A 23,186-nucleotide genomic window follows, 5' to 3' on the forward strand; every position below is an offset into this window, starting at 1 on the left:
AGAGCGGCGAGGGCCGCGGAAGCTCTTAGAAGCGGTGAAAACCGCTGAAATCGCTCTTTTAGAGCGGCGTTAAGCCGCGGGTGAAGCTCTCAGGCGGCGCGCCGGATGGCGGCAGGGGACGCACAGGAAGCGGCCGGGAGCGGGAAGCGGGAGGCGGCGGCTCGACGACGGCGCAGAAGCTGCAGTCAGTGAGGGCGCCGGCGCTGTCCTCAACCGGCGAGTCCAGGCGAGTCCGCTGCGGGAGCCTCTTCAGACGGCGGCGAGAGCTGTCAGGAAGGCGGCGAGCTTCTTCGGCTTCAGGCGGAGATCAGCGAAGAGAAGTAGAGGTCGTCGCTGAAGGAGAAAACACTGAAATCCTATGGCGAAACGCCTGCTTATATAGCCCCTAACCCCGCCCATTTCGGCGGGAATATTGTCGGCTATAACTTCGGCTTTGTCGCCATAGGTCGCGCAGCTATGCCGCGCCGTCATTGGTTCAACAACTTGTCTATGAGTGAACCAATGACGATGCAGTTACACTGCGTTATTGAAAAAGGCTTCAGCAGCGGGGAAAAAGGGAGACCTTTCCCCATACGCAGTACGAGTGAAGTATCGAAAGGGAACAACTTTTTTCCTTTGAACACAATATATTTCTAAGCAACATAGAATATTTGGAAAAGTAGTAAACGTGTATTTTAGATTAAATAATTAAAATAAATAATTTAATTCTTCTTAATTAAATTAAAATTACATAAAATAAATGCAGTCATTTAAGTGAGCCAAAACCTGTAGAATTAGAACAGAAATTGAATTATTTTCTGTAAAAAAAAAAAAAAAAAAAAAGTTAAAGGATTAGTCCACTACCTTGAGTTAAAGGATTAGTCCACTTTTAAATAAACTTTTCCTGATAATTTACTCACCCCCATGTCATCCAAGGTGTTCATGTCTTTCTTTCGTCAGTCGAAAAGAAATGAAAGGGTTAGTTCACCCAAAAATGAAAATTATGTCATTAATGACTCACCCTCATATTGTTCCAAACCCGTAAGACCTCCGTTCATCTTCGGAACGCAGTGTAAGATATTTTAGATTTAGTCCGAGAGCTTTCTGTCCCTCCATTGAAAATGTATGTACGGTATACTGTCCATGTCCAGAAAGGTAATAAAAACATCATCAAAGTAGTCCATGTGACATCAGTGGGTTAGTTAGAATTTTTTGAAGCATCGAAAATACATTTTGGTCCAAAAATAACAAAAACTATGACTTTATTCAGCATTGTCTTCTCTTCCGGGTCTGTTGTCAATCCGCGTTCAAGACTTAGTTCTTCGTCCGTGTATTTGGGTTTAAATAAATATGGCTGAGCAAAAAAATGCAAGTCTTTCCCTGAGTCGAAATCCTTAGACATGTTTGCGAAGGTTGTTTTGTTTACAGTGCGTGTCTCCCTCAGACTGTAAATGAAGCTCAGGCGCACCAGATAACACGTCAGCAGCGTCACTGCGGAGTCGTGAGCGCGGATTGACAACAGACCCGGAAGAGAATACAATGCTGAATAAAGTCGTAGTTTTTGTTACTTTTTGGACCAAAATGTATTTTCGATGCTTCAACAAATTCTAACTGACCCTCTGATGTCACATGGACTACTTTGATGATGTTTTTATTACCTTTCTGGACATGGACAGTATACCGTACATACATTTTCAATGGAGGGACAGAAAGCTCTCGGACTAAATCTAAAATATCTTAAACTGTGTTCCGAAGATGAACGGAGGTTTAACGACATTAGGGTGAGTCATTAATGACATCATTTTCATTTTTGGGTGAACTAACCCTTTAAGGTTGAGGAAAACATTCCAGGATTTTTCTCCATATAGTGGATTTCAACGGCTACCAACAGGGTGCAGCTTCAAAGGGCTTTAAACGATACAAGATGAGGAATAAGGGTCTTATCTAGCGAAAATGGCAGATTGTTTCACTAGATAAGACCCTTATTCCTCATCTGGTATCGTTTAAAGCCCTTTGAAGCTGCACTAAAACTGCAATTTGGACCTTCAACCTGTTGGTAGCCGTTGAAATCCACTATATAGAGAACAAATCCTGGAATGTTTTCCTCAAAAACCTTAATTTATTTTCAACTGACGAAAGAAAGACATGAACATCTTGGATGACATGGGGGTGAGTAAATTATCAGGAAAAGTTTATTTAAAAGTGGACTAATCCTTTAAGCATGTGATCAGCTAAAGAATATATTAATAGTCATAATAATATTAAAAAGTATTAATAGAGTTATTATATGATATAATTATTTGTTTTTTTTATATTACAGAACAACAGTAAGATTTCAATACTAATATTCATGGATGTCTTTATTTCTTGCTTTCAAACGTTAAATCCTTGAGCTTTTATTTTGGCGGAAAACCACAGGGAGATCCAGGAAGATGTTTTTTCTTTGAAAACAGATTTATAAACTACACTCTCAGTACAGATGGTTGGTGCACGTTGTGTTCCTAAATTCAAATTATAAGTGACTCAAACCCACAGCACTTGCAGAGCAGCATTCTCTGTGAATCGAAGCTGAAAGCTGTTTTACTCTATGGAGCGCCTCTATATATTTCTATAATTACTTCACAACCGTTGTGATTTGATGATCACACTAAGCCACATCACATTCTCACATCCATGCATTGTCAAAATTCATAAAAAGTTACCAGGCAACTGGTGAATAAGTGTTTTAGCGCAGATTTTTACTCGCATTTGGCGCTTTGAACCCTGGTGATCATGCTAAATGTCCCACAAATGGCGCTGCGAGCTTGTGCAGCTCTGTCAGAAGCAATCCGTGATTGAAATAAATGTAGGAACTGTGGATGAACCAGACAAATTAATCATTCAGATGACTGTTTCAAAATATATTTCTAATTCAGAATGGAGGTTTCGGCTCCGGCTCGTCTACAGAGAGAACCAATGCTAAGTGCTTTTATGACACACTATGCTTCCTGATAGCAGGAGAAGTGACAAACCAAAGGGTCACCCAAGAAGATAAAGATTGTTTGATCACCAGAGCAAAGAAACAGAGAGACAATGCAGACCCTTTTTCTTCCTTACTTCACAGAAAAACCAAAGAGACTGTTTACAACTAAAACTGCATCAAAATTGTTTCAACAATTTTAATGGACTTATCAAACATCTTTTAACTACATACATTTTGCATTATGTGTCCACAAGTACTACCTGAAAGTTATGCTTTAGAACACTCACAATTCATGTAAATGTGTTAGCCTTGACTGAATGACTGAAAGTATGCCTTATTTGGACTTGATTTATTTCTTTTCATCTTTCTTAAATTATGGCTTGAATGAAATCTGTTTAAAATGTATCATATTCCAGTTAACAGAAATTAGGTTAAAATGGCACTCTGCTAAAGCAGAGACAGACCGGGATGTAACACCTATGTTTATTGGGGGCAGAGGAAGGCCCTCTTGAAACAGGACAATGTCTGATTGGTCAAGACTCCTCAGAGGTGTGACAAACAACAGTTTAAATGATCATATTGCAAGATAGTGAACTGGTTAGTTAGTTCTGTGAAAAGAAGCCAAGACAAGTACCAAGAACAATGGAGTAACAAGGAGAAGCCATCCAACCTTCACTCACTTTTCTTTTCTTTTACTTAATTTTCCTTTACCGCTGAAAGTCTTGTGTCTTAAGTTTCGCCGCAAAGTTCAACCAACGACTTTTGCCGCTTCAACTCCAGCGACAAAGAGACTTCCTTTCATTGTTCCACACGGACCTGACCTGGACCAATCATCGACTTGGGAAACCCTTCTCTGCACGACAAGGGAAATTCACCTTTAAAGGCAATGCAAGCAAGTACCTCCAGATGAAAACTGAACTGGTGCATTTAAATGAATGATTCATGGTTCGTTCGGGTCTTTGAAATGCATTGATAGGAATTCTGTTAATCATCTCTCTCTCTCTCTCTCTCTCTCTCTCTCTCTCTCTCTCTCTCTTTCAAAACTCTTTCTCTCTCATTTCCTTCTTACTGCAACGCGTATGAATGTATGTGTGTGTGTTGGTGTTAGATTAGTTTGTGTTAGAATAAATAAAATCTCCTGTAGATTTTAAAAAGAGTGTCTTGTATTATGTGATTCTAAAATTTAATGTCTTAAACTGTCGATTTTAAGTTACCGTGCTCTAATCAGTGTTTTCACGATTGTTGGGTATTTATATCCATTACCAGAGCTTATTATGGCTCGAGCAAATGAACGCTGGACGAATCAGTTGCTCGGTCGTAATCTAAACAACTCTTTATTCATTTGAGCTAATTTTACTTCATAGGGTGTTTTCCCTACATAAAGTTGTTAGAAAACATTTGTTCATAAGTAATTGCTTGCACCAACCGAGGGGGAGGGGTCGTGTTACTCACTACGCTGCACACAGCCTGGAGGATTCCTGCACTTTGCGTCTTTGATGCAACATAAAAAATAGCTCATACCGCAGGAATGGTATCACGGAAAAATTTAGTGGTTTTGAAACCGTGACATTTTCAAACCACGGTATACCTTGAAACCAGTTACCGGCCCATGCCTAACAACAACACTGAATTTTTATATGCCGCGGATGTTAATGAAAATTTTGTCATTAATTACTCACCCTCATGTTGTTCCAAACCTGTAAGACCTTCGTTCTACTTCGGAACACAAATTAAGATATTTTTGATGAAATCTGAGAGCTTTCTTACCCTCCATAGACTGCAACGTTATTACCACTTTTTATGGCCCAGAAAGGTAGTAAAGTCCATGTGACTACAGTGGTTCAACCTTAAATGTTATGAAGCAATAAGAATACTTTTTGTGCACAAAAAATAAATAAATAAAATAATGATTTTATTCAACAATTTCTTCTTTTCTGTGTCAGTCTCTGACGCTGTTCACGTAGTAAACAGTGCAGCGCTTCTAGGTTCTACGTCAGAACGCCAGCTCATTACTGGCCAGCTCTTTTTTTTTACTTAATTTTTATTTTCCATTTATTTCTTTTTAAGAACAAACTTACATACATCCTGTGTGTAACATACATCATACATGTCTGTTTTTACATTTGTTGCAGGTCCACCTAGTCACCAACCATAAACAAAAAACATATTTAACAAACATTATACAACAATAATCTTCACAGGAAATAAAAAAATAAACAAACAAAAATATATTTTAAAATTATTAAAAACAATACACCAAAATAGGAAACAATTAACAAAACTATATAAATAAATTAATACTTGAATCCAACCAAGGAGGGTGGGACTTTTTATTTATTCATTTTAATTATAGGTATTACTATTGCTGGGTATATATTACTAGATGTGCCATGCCTGGAAAGCAGTCAGTCATAGTCCAAAGCCATTCCTTCTAACCAGGCTGCCCATCTTCTTTTTTTTTTTTAAATGAGGCGTATTGCAATCTAAGAGTATATGTTATTTTTTCCATAACATATTTCTTTAATTAAAGATAACCATTTATTACAGGTTGGAGGCTCTCTTTGGAGCCAATTTTTGGTAATAGCTTTTTTTGCAGCTACCAGAGTATTTGGAGTAAATATTTTCCCTCTTTAGATTTCACCTCTTTCATATTGGCCCCAAGAATAGCCACCATGGGTTCTCCATTTAATTTTATAACCAATGTTTTCTCTGCAATATCAAATACCTCATTCCAAAAACCTGTTAATTTAGGACAAGTCCAAAATATATGTGTGAGATTGGCCAGAGCCTCCACGTAGTCTCTCCAGCAATAAGCCGTTTGGTTAAGATTGATCTTGGATACCACTATTGGTGATCTGAAAAATCGGATTGAGCATTTCCAGCTAAATTATCTCCAATTAACCAAATTTGTTATTTAATGCAAGTCAATAAAAATATTTCTCCAGGCCTCTTCATTTATTTCCTTGTTAAACTCATTTTCCCATTTGTGCCTAATATGTTCAATATTATCTTTTTTCATATCAGATAAGGCCTGGTATAAAGTAGATACCCGTTTTACCTGCCATCTCATTTAGCTGAATTCTTTTAAAATATTGTTCTACTGTTGATAATTGGTTTAGAATTTCTTTTGAATTTGGACATTTAAGAAGAAAATTTCTTATTTGAAGATATCGGAGAAAAAAAAAAAAAGAAAAAAAAAATCAGCTCTTGGTAAACCAAACTCTAATTCCAGCTGTTCAAAAGGTTTTCAATGTAGTACCAGCTAGCAGTTGATGAATAAAACGTAAATTGTACAGTCTCCACCTCTGAAAACCTAAATCTAGCTGTAGGGGCTTTTTTTTTTTTTTAAACATGAGATTTCTGACAGGGCAGAGTCCCAAGTTAAAAGACCAAAACTCCGCTGAACTTCTCTCCACACTAAAAGAGTAATCACTGTCCACCTCCCTAAACAACTATTACAGCTCTTCTCTTCACAAAAAGGAATAGCTGACAATGGCACACATGAGCAATTTGTCTTTATTTCAAGCCATCCTGTATTAGACCCATCTGATATCCACACTGTCATGGCTCTTAATTGACATGCTAACCAATAGTATCTGAAATTTGGAAGAGCCCAACCTCCTTGAGATTTTTGTAACTGTTGAACCTTGTATCTAACTCTAGGGCGTATTCCCTGCCAGATAGATCTGGAGGTTAATCTATCCAACTGTGTAAACATGGACCGTTGAGGTGTGAGAGGTAGTACCTGGAATAGAAACATCAATCTGGAAAGGATATTCATTGTAATTGACTCGATTCTTCCGGCCATAGAGAGGGGCAACATAGACCACCTGTCAAGATCACTTGTAATCTTTTTAATGAGCTTGCTCCCAAATATGTTATGCCTTCTCTTGGCCATCTAAAATGAAAGGAAGCTTTTGTGTGAAGGGAAATGTGTGCATTTAAAGCTAGGGCTTCAGTTTTATTAACATTCTTTTTATATCCTGATAAATTTCCATATTGTTTAATTTCCTCCATTAATATTGGAACTGAACTTAAAGGATCCGAAACATAAACAAGGACGTCATCTGCATAGAGGGACAACTTGTGTACATAATTATCTATATCAATTCCTTTACTTTGTAAGTTCTCTCTAATAGCCTGAGCCAGGGGCTCTATACTCACTGTAAACAATAGTGGGGATAGAGAGCATTACTGCCTTGTCCCCCTACTTAATTGAAATGGTTGTGACAGACAGCCATTTATTCTGACCATGCTCTGTGGGTCTGAGTACAACAATTGGATCCACTTAACGAATTTAGGGCCAAATCCAAATTTCTCTTAACACCTTAAACAAAAAAGGCCAAGATATGCGATCAAACTCTTTCTCTGCATCTAACGCTAGTGCCATGCAAGGAAGTTGTTGAGAGGAGCTATATGTCATGATATTGAGTAGCCCTTGAATATTATCTTGCAAATGCTGCCCGATCACAAATCCAGTCTGATCTGGATTTATCAGATGCACAACAATTCTCTCTATACGCCTAGCCAGTATAGATGTTAAAGGTGCCCTCGAATGAAAAATTGAATTTATCTTGGCATTGTTAAATAACAAGAGTTCAGTACATGGAAATGACATACAGTGAGTCTCAAATTCCATTGTTTCCTCCTTTTTATATAAATCTCATTTGTTTAAAAGACCTCCGAAGAAGAGGCGAATCTCAACATAACACCGACTGTTACGTAACAGTCGGGGTGTACGCCCCCAATATTTGCATATGCCAGCCCACGTTTCCAACATTATAAAAGGCATTAGACAAGGGCAGCCAGTATTAACGTCTGGATGTGCACAACCAAATCATCAGACTAGGTAAGCAAGCAAGAACAATAGCGAAAAATGGCAGATGGAGCAATAATAACTGACATGATCCATGATAACATGATATTTTTAGTGATATATGTAAACTGTCTTTCTAAATGTTTCGTTAGCATGTTGCTAATGTACTGTTAAATGTGGTTAAAGTTACCATCGATTATTACTGTATTCACGGAGACAAGAGAGCCGTCGCTATTTTCATTTTTAAACACTTGCAGTCTGTATAATGCATAAACACAACTTCATTCTTTATAAATCTCTCCAACAGAGTAGCATTAGCCGTTAGCCATGGAGCACTATCAAACTCATTCAAAATCAGAAGTAAACAATATAACAGTATACAATACTCACATAATCCGACACATGCATGCCGCATGCATGACGAACACTTTGTAAAGATCCATTTTGAGGGTTATATTAGCTGTGTAAACTTTGTTAAGGCACTGTTCAAGGCAAGCGAGCTCTGTGGGCGTGAACCACGGGATTTAAAGGGGCCGCAGCATAAAATCGGCGCGTTTATAATGATGCCCCAAAATAGGCAGTTAAAAAAATTAATAAAAAAAAATCTATGGGGTATTTTGATCTGAAACTTCATAGACACATTCAGGGGACACCTTAGACTTATATTACATCTTTTAAAAACATAATCTAGGGCACCTTTAACAATTTGCAATCAGTGTTAAGGAGGGCAACTGGCCTGTACGAGGCACAATCCGTAGGGTCCCTCCCCTCTTTATGAATGACTGAAATTATTGCCTCCCTCCATGAATATAGCACTTTATCTGAATATAGCATTGTACCCGTCACTAAATGCTTTATAAAACTCATTTGTATACCCATCTGTCCCAGGGCTTTTATAATTCTTTAATTTTTTAATGGCTTCCATTATTTGTTCCTTTGTTATGGGGTTATCAATTACGTTTGAAGTTAAAATCTCCATCTTGGGGAGGTTAATTTTATCTAAATATGATTTTATTTGTTCTGGCTCTGAGCATATGTCTGCATCTGAATAAAGGTTTTTATAAAAAAGCAGCAAAGGTCTCTGAAATTTCTTTATACAAGAAAAGTTTATCAGCAGAGTTGGTCTTGATTTTTTTCACTATGTTTAAACCAATTTTTTTTCCGCAACTGAGAGGCTAACAAATGGTTAGCTCTGCTCCCATGCTCATAAAATTTTTGCTTTAAAGATGCCCTAGATTCAAAATTTGAATTTACCTTGGCATAGTTGAATAACAAGAGTTCAGTACATTGAAAAGACATACATTGAGTTTCAAACTCCATTGCTTTCTCTTTCTTATGTAAATCTCATTTGTTTAAAAGACTTTCGGAAAACACGCGGATCTCAACATAACACCGACTGTTACGTAACAGTCGGGGTGTACGTCCCAATATTTGCATATGCCAGCCCATGTTCCCAACATTTTGAAAGGCATTAGACAAAGGCAGCCAGTAACGTCTGGATCTGCACAGGTGAATCAACAGACTAGGTAAGCAAGAACAACAGCGAAAATGGCAGATGGAGCAATAATAACTGACATGATCCATGATAGCATGATATTTTTAGTGATATTTGTAAATTGTCTATCTAAATGTTTCGTTAGCATGTTGCTAATGTACTGTTAAATGTGGTTAAAGTTACCATCGTTTCTTACTGAATTCACGGAGACAAGAGCCGTCGCTATTTTCATTTTTAAAACACCTGCAGTCTGTATAATGCATAAACACAACTTCATTCTTTATAAATCTCTCCAACAGTGTAGCATTAGCCGTTAGCCATGGAGCACAGCCTCAAGCTCATAGAGAATCAAATATAAACATCAAAATAAATACTTTACTCACATAATTCGAAGCATGCATACAGTATGCATGACGAACATCTTGTAAAGATCCATTTGAGGGTTATATTAGCAGTGTGAACTTTGTAAATGTGCTGTAATATAATCGAGAGCTCGTGTGGCAGGGAGCACGCGAATTAAAGGGGCGGCGCGCTGAAAAAAATCAGTGCATAGTTAATGATGCCCCAAAATAGGCAGTTAAAAAAATTAATTTAAAAAAATCTATAGGGTATTTTGAGCTGAAATTTCACAGACACGTTCAGGGGAAACCTTAGACTTATATTACATCTTGTGAAAAAGCATTCTTGGGCACCTTTAAAAATCTTAGGTTCCTCTCTACTTTCTCTGTGAGTAAATCATCCAGATCCCTTCTCACCTCCTTGAGCTGTTTTAGATTCTATGTTATTGGGTTTTGCTTATGCTGTATTTCCAGAATTTTTATTTTTTGTTCGAGTTTGTTTCGCTTTTCTATCCTCCTTTTTTTAACGCGGAAGATCATTAAATAATTTTCCCTCTTAACACAGCTTTAGCCGCCTCCCATAATGTTATGGGTGATGTATCTGGTTTATCGTTAAGTTCTAGGTACTGTTCAAATTCATGTCTTATATATGTTTTAATCTCTGGCCTTCCTAATAGTGATGTATTCATCCTCCATTTACTACATGAAGGTCTTTGGCCAACTTCCCATATCAGTGACACAGGAGCATGATCAGATAATGAGATATTATAAATTTCACACTCTCTTGCTCTACAGACTATGCTTTTTGGCATAAAGAAGTAATCTATCCTAGAATATGTCCTGTGAGGATGGAAGAAAAAGGTATAATCTCGTTGTTTTGGATGTAAGAATCTCCAGATATCTAAAAACTCGACTTCCTCACAAACATTCTTAAGGGCTTTGGCCATTGATGTCTGAGGTGAGGATGAGAGTGGATATTTATCTAATAACAAAGAGATTGAACAATTAAAATCTCCCCCAACCAATAAAGGGCCCTTTGCTCTTTCTGTTATTACACTAACAATGTTTTTTATAAATTGTGGTTTATTGTCATTCGGTGCATATACATTACACATGGTTACCCATACCCCATCTATCATTCCATTTACTATGATATGTCTCCCCTCTTTATCTTTAAATATTGAATCTAAACAAAACTGAACTGACCGGTGTAATAAAATGGCTACTCCTCTCTTATGGCCTGAACTGTAAGAAGAATAGTAAACCTGTAGAGCCAAAGACTTACTTAATTTCTTGTGCTCGTCATCAGATAAATGTGTTTCTTGGAGGTATACAATATCAGAATGCATATTTTTAAGCTGATCCATAATTTTTCGCCACTTAATTGGGTTATATAAACCTTTCACATTATAAGATACATTATACCCCTTCATTTACGTTGTCATATTGGATTGCAATTTATTCTCCTGTTTTAACCAACTTAACCCTCCAATATCACTGCACTTATCCCTTAAACCATGACGTATTACCTGCATATGCACTTTTCTAAGTCCCACTCTTTTAATACTCTTACAATAAAGAAAAAGAACATAAAACCAAAAATAAATTAAACCTATATTGACAAGGAACAACAGCAAAGAACAATATATTGTGGAGTCTGAAAAAACATAACCACTTCCACAACAACAATCCCCCCAGAACCATGGGATTCCTTTAGCCATTTCTAACTGAGATGACAAGTTCAACGTTTATCACAGCAGCCCTATTGGTGCTTGGGCCTTCCCTGCCTGATGTAAAAGGCAGTAAAGCAGGTAATCTATTAGACTATTAAATGCCATTAATTATCTGCTTCGAATTTTCCTTCCAAGTTCGCCCTTTTTCATTCAACCAACCCCTTTAGTCAGCATCAAACTGGGTTTAATCCGTTATCCCTGAGTGCAACTAAATATTTTGTTTTTATTCTGTATTTAACACAAAGTCAAACATTTTATCAAGTTTGTGTAGTAAGGAAAACTGTTTACATAGGACAGTCTCTAGAACTTTTCTAAACTTTTAAGTCCGTACAACTTACTTGCCTGAGTATATTATTCACTTTGAGAGCAATTCAATATCCCCAACCAGAGTTTTAGATAACTGTGTCTCCATGCGTTTCCACGGCAGCAAGCCCAGCTTGAACAAGTCTCTTTCTCGCATCTCAGCCTCTGAAAGTTTCGCTCGGATCTCCAGATGTTGAAGACCTTCCACCGCCTCCCAGGCTGAGCTATAACTCACTTCTCCATCTTCAAGCTGAACTTTCAGTATCACTGGGTAAGGTGACTTAAACTTGATCTTGCGTTCTTTCAGCTGCTTTTTGATGTCTTTATACTCTCTTCATTTGCGTTGTACTGCATTGGAATAGTCATGATCCAGCGCGACACGACTCCCATTAAACTGCAAATCCTTAGTAGCCCAGGCTTTGTGCAAGACACACTGTTTCATCTGAAAATGCAAAAACTTAACCACGACTGATCGCGGGGCCGCATTTGGATTTGCCGGTTTCATCCCGAGTGATCTATGTGCGCGCTCTATACCCAAGTCCTCGGGTAGATGAAGTATCAATGTTGTCGAGACAAATTCAATCATGTTTCTGTTTCCTTCTGCACTATCTTCCAGTCCATATATTCTCACGTTTGAACGCCTTAAGCGGTTTTCCAAGTCCTCTAACTTCTCCAACTGAAGCTGTTTTTTCATCATATATGTCCGATTGCTCGCATCTGTCCTCAGTAATGCCAATTCTTTCTTCGGATTCCTCCATTCATTTTTCGAGTCCTTTTATCCCTTCATTTACCTGTTTCAGTTTCAATTCCTCCAATTTTCCAAACTTCTCATTTATTTCCTTTCTTATGCCACGTATTTCGTTGAGTATTTCAGAGGTCGGCGAGTCACTGAAATCATCCTGGTTAGCATTTGCGCTAGCCGCTTGGCTAGGCTTGAAGGCATCGGTTATTTTTTGGCAGTTCCCTCACGATTTCTTCGACTTTGCATTTTAGATTCACTGTTTAGTTACAAGAACGAATTTTCATACATTAACAACCCATATGTTATATTCTGAATCGTTGTCTGGGGCAAGTTTTAACTTAAGTGAGGAGCCCTGTTATTGTGCTGCCATCACAAGGCCAGACCAGAAAAAAAAACATGGCCAGCTCTTATATATATATATATATATATATAAAATTAAAATAGGTTTTCATTGGTCCGTTTATGATCGGATATCTTAATTGGCTACCGATAAGTCAGTCAAAGGTTTGAATATTAATTCAAATTGTAGGCGTACTCTGTAACGGAATGTGCTTTTACAAGTAGTAAAGTAGATTACTTAGCTTAATTTGTATTTAAGTACAAGTAAAATTACAGATTTAAAAATGTACTCAAAAAAGTACAAGTACCCAAAAATGCTACTTAATTACAGTAGCGTAGTAGTTGAAATTCATTACTTCCACCTCTGCTAATTACTTACAAAGCACTAAATGGTTTAGCTCCCCAGTACCTAAGCGAGCCCTTAACGCATTATAGCCCTTCACGTCTATTGCCATTTCAGGATTCTGGCCAGTTGGTAATACCTAGAATATCAAAATCAACAGCAGGCGGTATATCGTTTTCCTATTTAGCACCTAAGCTTTGGAACAGTCTTCCTAGCATTGTTTGGGAAGCAGACACACTCTATCAGTTTAAATCTAGTCAAGTCAAGTCAAGTCACGTCACCTTTATTTATATAGCGCTTTTTACAATGCAGATTGTGTCAAAGCAGCTTTACAGTGATAACTGGTAAACTATTACTGGTATAACTATTATACTTTTGGCTGCACAGCAGCTCTTAAAGAAAATGGTGTCATTGTCCATCTTAAGTAAATTCAGTATTGATTCATTCCATTGTAAGAATCAATAGTTATTAATTTAGTTAATTTATTTATATCAGCACTGGAGTAAACAGTGATGTCATCATCCAGGCTCAGTTCAGTTAGGCTAAAAAACACATCGCTTTAACCTGGCATACACATTTATCAATGTATATTTTCACATCCGTTAAAGGATTGTTAGGCTGCATAAATTAGGTCAGCCGGAGCAGGGAACACTTTCTGTAACACCCGATGTACTTGTTACATTATAAGAACAATGGCATCTATGCTAAAATTAGTCTCTCTGTTTATTCTGAGGTTTACCATAGTCAGCCGGATATGGGCTGTATCCAGATCAGAAGAAGGACCTGCGAATAAACACAAGCACAACACATCCCTGATGTGTCTGATCCCAATCTGACATGTAATGCTGCCTGAATCATAAGCATGAGCATGTTGGCCAGAGAAGAACTAGTCCCCTGACTGAGCCTGGTTTCTCCCAAGTTTTTTTTTTTTTTTTTTTTTTTTTTTTTTTTTCCCACCTGATGGGTTCCTTGCTGTTGTTACCTCTGGCTTGCTTAGTTAGGGACACTTGATATTTAACAATGTTTTTGATCTGCCTACACTGACACCACTGTATGTGAACTGAACTGAACTGAGCTGGACGATGACACTTTTTTCCAGAGCTGATGTGTATATATAAATTATCTAAATTAATAACTAATGATTTTTACAACAGAATGAATCAATACTGAACTTACTTGAGCTGGACAATGACACCATTTTTTTCTAGAGCTGCTGTACAGCGAAAATTGTGCTGCTTTGAAACAATCTGCATTGTAAAAAGTGCTATATAAATAAAGGTGACTTGACATTATTCCAGTTAGATTTTTATTTTAAATAGAAAAGTTAAAAAAAAGTAAAAAGAAGTCAAACATTATGCCACAGTTTCACAGACAAGGCTTAAGATAGTCCCAGACTAAAAAGCTTAAAATTTAGATTAAAAATCTTAAAATATGTCAGTGCCATTGTTTTGTCTCAAGATGCACACCAGTAATGTTTTGTTTCTAGGGCACGTTTATAAAAGATACTTAAATGCCCTAATTGAACTAAGGCTTTATCCTGGCTTAGTCTAAGCCCTGTCTGTGAAACCAGGCCTATATTTAATAAATTAACCTTTATTTTGTGGACCAGAGTGAAATGACACTTATTTTCCCAGAATTCCATTAATTGTTGGATTTCTTGGATTGCAATTGGGTAAACTCCTATTTTTGTCAAATTTCCAGTGCAACTGATGTGACCAATTAATGTCAAATTCCAAATAATGAATTAAAAGCAAGTTAAATCTTCAATTCTGACAACTAAATATCATGCAAAGTATTCTACTCACCATCTTTTGGATTTCTTTCATTTTAACAGGATTTGTTAGAACTACTCTCTTCTTCTCCTCCTCCCGTTTGCTGAAAACAAACAGGGATTATACCTACTGTAAACATTTTAATTTACCAGCAATTATAGGAATATTTCCAGACCCAAATAAATATTTGAGTTAAGCTCAAGCTACACATAATTTTAACTCATCCCTAGTTCTCTTTAAAATAGTTGATTACCCTTGCTAACAGGGCTGTAATGGTACACGTATTTGTACCGTATTTCAGTTTGACAATGCAGCATTGGTTTAAAGGCCCACTGAAGTGTCTTGGAACGCGCAGCATTATTCAATATGTTGATATGTTGTAATTTCAACTGAAACAGGAAGACAGGGCGATATATTGAATAGCCCCGCCCCTTTTTTTAAAATAGCCAATAGCGTTCCGTTTATAATCACAGCTCGGCCAGAGCCGTTAAACTCAGTAAAACCTCCGTTTCCTTTTAATATCTAACAGTTTATCCTCCTAATCTCCTCTATATCACTTTAAAATATAACATTCTGTGCAGAATTTAAATGGGTCTGATACCTTTCTTGGTCTGAGCCAACTCACGGACATGATCCGCTCTGTGCTCTAGTGTCCCTGGGCCATAGCAGACTGTGCTGTTGTTTACGTTATACTAACACGAAAAACGGACTTTATTCACGTCAATGGAAAGCATATTTACACTGTCTGAATCGTCCCTTATCCCCTATATAGTGCACTATGTGCACTTTACCATGTAGAAACTGGTATATGTGTGAACAAATGACCGATTTCAGCCACAGCTTAAGTGTCTGTTGACAGTGTAGGAGGGGGCGGGATTTCAGATTCTAGAGAGCATTTGATTGGACAGAAGATTTGATGAGAAGCTGAAGTGAGATGTGATGTCATGAAAATACGTGATCCATTTATTGGAAGTGAGAGACTAAGTTTTGAATGCTTATCTCCTAAATGCAAATTTTGTCATTGTTTTGGAAAACACCAGCTTATTCATAACCTTAAGCAGGGCTCGACAATAAGGACTGCTCGATGGCCCGGAGGCAGTGTGAACGACACTCAGGACAGGGGGACATTAAGGATATATATGAAGAGTTTGGTCCCAAAACGCGATGAACACCATTTTTTTTAAAAATTGAGTTTCTGCCAAAATCAGTATTCTGCTGTGCTCTGAATACACCCAGCATCCTAGTTTTCCTTATCTGCTTTGTACTTTGTGATCAACAAAAACAGAAAAATTAATACGTTTGACGGCATTGATGAACCTGTGGTGGTTTCTGTGGTGGGGAAGAAACGCAAGTCATTGAAATGTAATCATTTACGTGAGAATATTAAGATGAGGAGGCACTCGGTAAAGCTGTTGCTTGTTACACGACAGCATCAAACTTCTGTCACGGTCCACAAAACTGAATCATGGGCAGTTTTTAAAAGCCGTTTTTAATACCAATGTACTCGGCATATGTGTTTATTTTAACCGTGCGGTGGCGCCGGATACTCTTTAATCGGTAATGACAAATAATTAATTTATGACATTAACAAGATGACCAGTTGAATTCACTTTGGGAGCGACGACTGAATGTATTTTTAGTAAAATGCCTGTATATAAAGATAAGTACTGGCAAAGTTCAGACGCTGTCATATATGTGAATCAACTTACTTTGTTGTGTATTTTCAATTTTAAAAATAACTTTTTTATTGATGGATTAATGGACCCTTCGCTAAGCCATGCCCGAAAATCGCCACAGGCCAATCGTGGTTTAGCAACCGTTACTAGGTGCAGGAGGTCTGTCAAGCTTTCGAGCGAGGGAACGTGCCGAAGCATTGTGCTTTATGGATTGTGTTAACCTGATACCCGGTATCCTAAAAGTTTGGACGTGGTGGTGGAATTTTTTTCTCTTCCCGAAACCTAAAACCCAAGGGGAGAAATGCCGGTGTTCTGACAATTTGTGCTACCCTGTCAGATTTTGCTACCTCCCATTGAAACAGTAGGTAACGTTAGCAAAATCTGAAAAATGCTAACGTTACCCATCAGATTGTGCTTCCAACGTGATATTAACGTGGACTATGGCTTTATTACCATGTACACCTACCCCAACACTAAACCTACCCTTACAATAATGCATATACAGTAATTTTGTGTTATTTATCATGACAACAATGATGTAATATTGATGTATGCATATGCAGTAAGCCCGGGAGGACAACCTGACGGGTAGGTTAGCTAGCTAGCTAACTCAGCACATCATTGCTTGGAAATAATGACGGTTCTTTGTTCATAATGCATATATTTGAACGTGAAAAAAAATGATTAAAGGCAAGACGGAGTTACGTTAGCCTGGCGTGCTAAAAATATAAGCGGGAGAATGTTATCATTGCAAAGTGGTCAGGCTAACGTCTTGTGTTTATTCCACAATACTTGTGGATAAGCTGTTTGATTTATAATTATTTGGTTATTTTCACAAATTTCACTTAACCTGCTGTGGATGAACAAAGCTTTTCCTCAATAAATTGTGTGTTTCCCATTTGAATGGTCAGCGTATGAGGCGGCTGCTGCTCGCGCTCAGAGCTTTAGCTTCAATTTTGATCAAATTATTTTCTAATCGGTTACATATGTCGTGGATATATCCCTCGAATGCATACTGCAGTCCCTTTTGTCTTGCTCTCTCAGATATTTCACCTGTTCGCCAAAAATGACTAATTATCTCCTTGAAAATGTCTGCCACCGGTGCATACATACTGTAAATGACTTGCCAGACGCGAAAGCTTGACAGGCGTAGCAACAGTAACTAAGGAGGGCGGGGCTTAGCGAAGGGTCCATTGCATTTTGGAAAAAAAAAAAAAAAGAAAGTGTCATGGATTTATTGCATTTTGGGGGAAAAAATAATCCGCTTTTATAATAAAAAGTTTGAAACAGAAAATAGTGGTTTTCATCTTGCCGATTTCTTGGTAAAGAAAACACCTTTTTACTCAAATTAATCAAAATGGAGTTATTGCATTTTGGAACCAAACTCTTCATATCGTCTATCATATCGTAATTGTTGATTTAATGATCTGACATTATAGAGTATGTCCCTCACTTTACAAAAAACAAACACACACACATTGAGTGCGCGCGCGCATAAACTACATGACGTGGTCTTGTACGTTAGACTAGTGCGCGTGAATATTTAGAGTGTACGCTTTCACTGCGTGATTTAGTCTACTAAAATACCTTTAGAATGCCCCCAGAATTCAAGATAAGGACAAAAATGCCCCTGTATATCTTTTATATTTCTATAATTTAATATAGTTAACCAATATTACATGAAAAGTGCCATTTTTCTCGGAATATCAGCATGATTACAAATGGGATATTGATTTTATACATCGTACAGTTTAATAAACAAGCAGTTTATATTAAGAGACTTACATTTTAGAAACCCCATCACATGTGTGCTCTATTTCGCCAACGAAAATAGTCCCAAACAAAGTTCACAGCATTGTTTGGCTTCTTTGAGCAACACTTCCTGACTGACTCAGCCGTTTGAATGAATTGGTTGAATCTCAATGACTCGCTCAATAACAGGGATTTGCTGCCACCTCCTGGCAGGTTTAATTTCACATTTAAAGGATTAGTTCACTTTTAAATAAACTTTTGCTGATAATTTACTCACCCCGATGTCATCCAAGATGTCCATGTCTTTCTTTCTTCAGTCAAAAAGAAATTAAGGTTTTTGAGGAAAACATTCCAGGATTTTTCTTCATATAATGGACTTCAATGGGCACCAAAGGGTTCAAGGTCCAAATGACAGTTTCAGTGCAGCTTCAAATGGATTTAAACGATACCAAACGATAAATAAGGGTCTTATTTAGCAAAACGATCGGTCATTTAAAAAATAAATAAAGTTTAAGTTTTATAAGCACAAATACTCGCCTTGCTCTGTTCTGGGATGCGCGTTCGTGACGTCACGTAATACACAATTACGTTGAAAAGGTCACGCTTGACGTAGGCGGAAGTACGAGTCGTGTTTACAGATTGAACGTGCGAACACTAAGTTAAACGCCGTTTACAAAAAAAAGTAAAACAACAATGTCGAAAGATTTTGAACTTCGAGGAGAAGATGAGTTTTTCGCCCTGCCCTACCTTTTTGAACCGGAATACACAGAGGAAGAAATTAGGCAGATGGAAGAGACTGCTGCGGCGACACACACCTCTCCAGCATCGGGCAGACGAAGATCTAACAAGACGTGGTGGTGCACAAGTGGCAAATGCCAACAGAGGAAGAATCTAGATGCTGCCATGACTGGACCATTTCAATCCCGCCATTAGAATCAGTCGGTGAGTCCGTTTCCATCTCGCTGCATTACCGGACAAAATGGATTTCCACAGTTACTGAGCAACAGCGTTTTAAGGGGGTCGCACACCGGACGCGAAGCTCAGCACCGCGCCACGTCTTTAAAATTCAAATGCATTGTTTTCTATGAGTCTACACACACCGGCGGCCCCCAGCAACAACTCAAAATCCTGCCGTGCCACAGAGCGCCATGTACATTGTTTTACATTAAATGTATATTGAATTTCTCTCAAATCGTCATTAATGTACATACTGACTTCACCCTATGCTGCAAGATACATTAGTTTTACATTTTTAGTTTAACAGCTTGAATAAAGTCTAAAAATCTATAATAAACATAGCCTTTCTTTCCTTTTGCTTTTTTTTGCCATTTTTCCATGTACACTAAACTCAGTGCGAAATATTAAAGCGTAGGCATATGTAACGTTTCCCTGTTATTGTAAAACACTCCCATTGTGCAGCTCTTCTATCAGGAGTCGAGTCAAAATTGTGCTCACGCGTATATAATGTGCGCGCCGGTGTGCGATACCTGTGAGTTGTCAGAGACGTGACGCTTCGCGTCCGGTGTGCGAAGGGTAGGACAGTCTGATGGCACTGACAACACAGGGTGGAAGAACCATTAGTTGTTTTACCTTTTTTTGTAAACGGCGTTTGACTTCTAAACACTCGGTACTTCCGCCTCCGTCAAGTGTGACCTTTTTGAACATAACTGCGTATTACGTGACGTCATGAACGCACATCCTAGAACAGAGCAAGTGAGTATTTGTACTTATAAAACTTTTTTTTTTTTTTTTAAATGACCGATCGTTTCGCTAGATAAGACCCTTATTCATCGTCTGGTATCGTTTAAAGCCATTTGAAGCTGCGCTGAACCTGTCATTTGGACCTTGAATCCTTTGCTGCCCATTGAAGTCCATTATATGGAGAAAAATCCTGGAATGTTTTCATCAAAAACCTTAATTTTTTTTCGACTGAAGAAAGACGTCTTGGACATCTTGGATGACATGGGGGTGAGTAAATTATCAGCAAAAGATTATTTTAAAGTGAACTAATCCTTTAAAGTATCTTTATATTTTATAAATAATTTCAAATAACAGTATTTAATGTTTTACATTTTAAAAACATTATGAATCTGTAACTACTCTTGACTGATTAACTTTAATAAAGTTTAATCTATAGTAGGGCTGTGCAATTAATCGTATTTTCAATTTAAATTTTGATTTTGGCTTGCAACGATTATGAAAACAAGATAATCGAGGTAAAACGATTACTGTACCGCTGCTGCATTCCGTTCAGCACACCTTCCTTTCCTTCACAGTGGTGCGCTTTCATTCCTACCTAACCCAAACTTAACATCCAAATCAACCGAATAAGAGAGGGATGTAAAATGCAGTCTACTGTTGCTAAACTTTGGGATGTGCTTGATATTAAACAAACAGTGCTATTAAAAGCACATTAAGCCATGAAACGGACGCTGTTCCCTAGGCAGCCACCTGTGCACACGCTCCGAGACGTTGCAGAACGCACATTAGCAGAGGGCTTCAGAGACGCGCCTAAACAGTCAAATAGCCAACACAAATATATCAAAATTCCATTTTGGTAAGTATCCTCGTAAATGCATGTGTATTGCTGCCTTCACATGCTATTGGAAATTTGATAATTACTACTTCTGAATTCGTGATTACGAGCTCATCGCATTCATGTTTCAAAATGAAAGGGTGTTCATGTGCAATTTTTACCTAGGAAACTTGTATTTACCATAATTCCGAGACCTCGTGAAGGCAGCATAACAGTAGGCCTACGTTGGGTTCGTGCAGCTCTTAAAGGGACAGCAGCCAACATTAATGATTGCTAAAGTCATTGTTAATCTAACAAGAAAAGACAAAGATAAAATCACTCAATGCTCTTGAATGAATATTTTTTTATTTTTAAAGGGTCATGAAACCCCAGAACACATTTTTTGAGCTGTGAACAGATTTATATAGGCTGCAAATCATTGAAAACAATAAAGGTACTCAATTTTATTTAAAAGTTGAAATAAGTTATTTTTGCATTTTTCAGAGTGATTTCTGTCTTCCGGTTTGAAAAGCAAAGTCAGAGCAACGTCACAAAATCTGACGTCATCGTTTACTAGCGGCAAGATCCGGAGTTCTGATTGGCTCCAGTATGGGCTGGTCGAACATGCTGATGTCAACAGTTTCTGCATTTATTCATGACATAAAGCTCATTCAGTCCAATCACTGCACTGTAGTATGCATAAGATTATAAATGCGGTATTATACATGAGGAAGTATCACTTCTCTTGCCTCTGTCTCTGTTGTCATTCAGGGACATGGGTGCAATTGTTTCCTCAGTGCTACAACACAAAAAATATGTTTTCCTGTGATGCGACCAGAGCAGAAATTTGGGTGCATGTGGTTTGTTTTGCTGTAATCTACCAGCACAAATGGAAAATTGTTTGCATGAGATCGCATTACAGTGGAGAATTCAAATGTCACAAAAGTGCTGTTCATTCACCTCTGCCTGCTCTGCGTTTGGACACACGAGCCGTGTGTATGTTTCCCTCAGCAGAGCTAGCACGAGTGCTGTTTGAATTTTGCCCACGATGCGGTCAGAACTGGAGTTTTATTACGAACACATGAAAAATACGATTGATACACGCGGATATGATATGATCGGTTTCAGCGCGGAGCTCCGCTATGAGTTTAACAACACTAGCCACGTGGCTCATAGCTCACATACAGAATAAAGTATCCATGTTTAAAGTTTTTATAGACATATTTCACACATTCTCCTGCACCAAACATGAACCAGCACAGTGTATGCACACATATTTCATCAAGTCTTCTTCAAATGAAATATATGTGCAAACTGGACACTGATACAGTGGTGTGAACGTGATGACACGATTATTCTAATAGACAAAAGACTGATTTAGATCGAAAATTCAAAGAAAAATTGAGAAAAAATAAATTCTCTTTATTCTTTCTGTGTTAAACTATGTGTCATTTATCATGAGACTGCAGTGCTTGTAAACGTAATGAAAGTATTATTAGCCCTTTTAAATATTCTTTCGCATTTCTCCCTTGTGCTTGGGAGTTTGTTGTCATTTTTCTCCATGCTCATGTATTAATATTCATTATTTTGTATAATCAGTGTGTTGTAGGTCTGTGTTTCATTGGTTGTTCTCTCCCCTCTTCCCCCCCTCTACACTCCCACTTTTCCAGAGCTTTTAAGCTTTGAGGTGTGAACGACCAGGCTAAAACAGGGAGGTTTCATGACCCTTTAAATAAGAATTAGTTTGTAACCATCTCTTAGCTCTGTATCAAAGAAAAATTTGGTCTTATTTGCACTTTGAATATTGAGAGAGTGCGATGGTTGCACTTATTGTAAAGTGTTACCATAAAAATGAATAACAGTTTTCTCTTAATCTTATTAAAGGTGCTCTAAGCGATCCTGGGCGGAGTAACTTCCTGTTGACGTTCAAAGTGTTGTCAAACAAAACAGAGGCTAGCTAGACTCCTCCTCCTCCTCCTCCTCCTCCTCCTCCTCCTCCTCCTCCTCCTCCTCCTCCTCCTCCTCCTCCTCCTCCTCCTCCTCCTCCTCCTCCTCCTCCTCCTCCTCCTCCTCCTCCTCCTCCTCCTCCTCCTCCTCCTCCTCCTCCTCCTCCTCCTCCTCCTCCTCCTCCTCCTCCTCCTCCTCCTCCCCTCCGTGCTTCCTGAAACAGTCATGAACGCGCATTTAAAATCATTCTTGTCGGTTATTGGCTGGAGCATGTTTATTATGATTCGGGGTCCAGGCTGCAATAGTTTGTTTTTATTGCCATTTTCGGAGCTTGTGGCGACTACAGAGACCGTGTTTTTTTACAGTGTGTTCAGGGGACAGGCAGCTAGCGGATAATGAGGAGATGTTTGCTGTATGTGACAAAAAATGTTTTGGTCTAAAAACGCGTGACATCGCTTAGAGCACCTTTAAGCA

At 38.1% G+C, this 23,186-nt stretch overlaps 1 protein-coding gene across 2 annotated transcripts in view; it reads right to left on the minus strand.

Annotated features, from left to right (window-relative positions):
• The window catches only part of cwc25 (CWC25 spliceosome associated protein homolog), a 49,457-nt gene that overhangs the window by 24,636 nt on the left and 1,635 nt on the right, over window positions 1-23,186 (minus strand). For both annotated transcript variants that reach the window (XM_048165057.1, XM_048165055.1), the window contains exon 4: window positions 14,856-14,925. In XM_048165057.1, the coding sequence (XP_048021014.1) occupies window positions 14,856-14,925 (70 nt within the window). The remainder of the gene's footprint in view (window positions 1-14,855; window positions 14,926-23,186) is intronic.

The sequence above is a fragment of the Megalobrama amblycephala genome, linkage group LG17, assembly GCF_018812025.1.
Source record: "Megalobrama amblycephala isolate DHTTF-2021 linkage group LG17, ASM1881202v1, whole genome shotgun sequence".
Lineage (NCBI taxonomy): Eukaryota > Metazoa > Chordata > Actinopteri > Cypriniformes > Xenocyprididae > Megalobrama > Megalobrama amblycephala.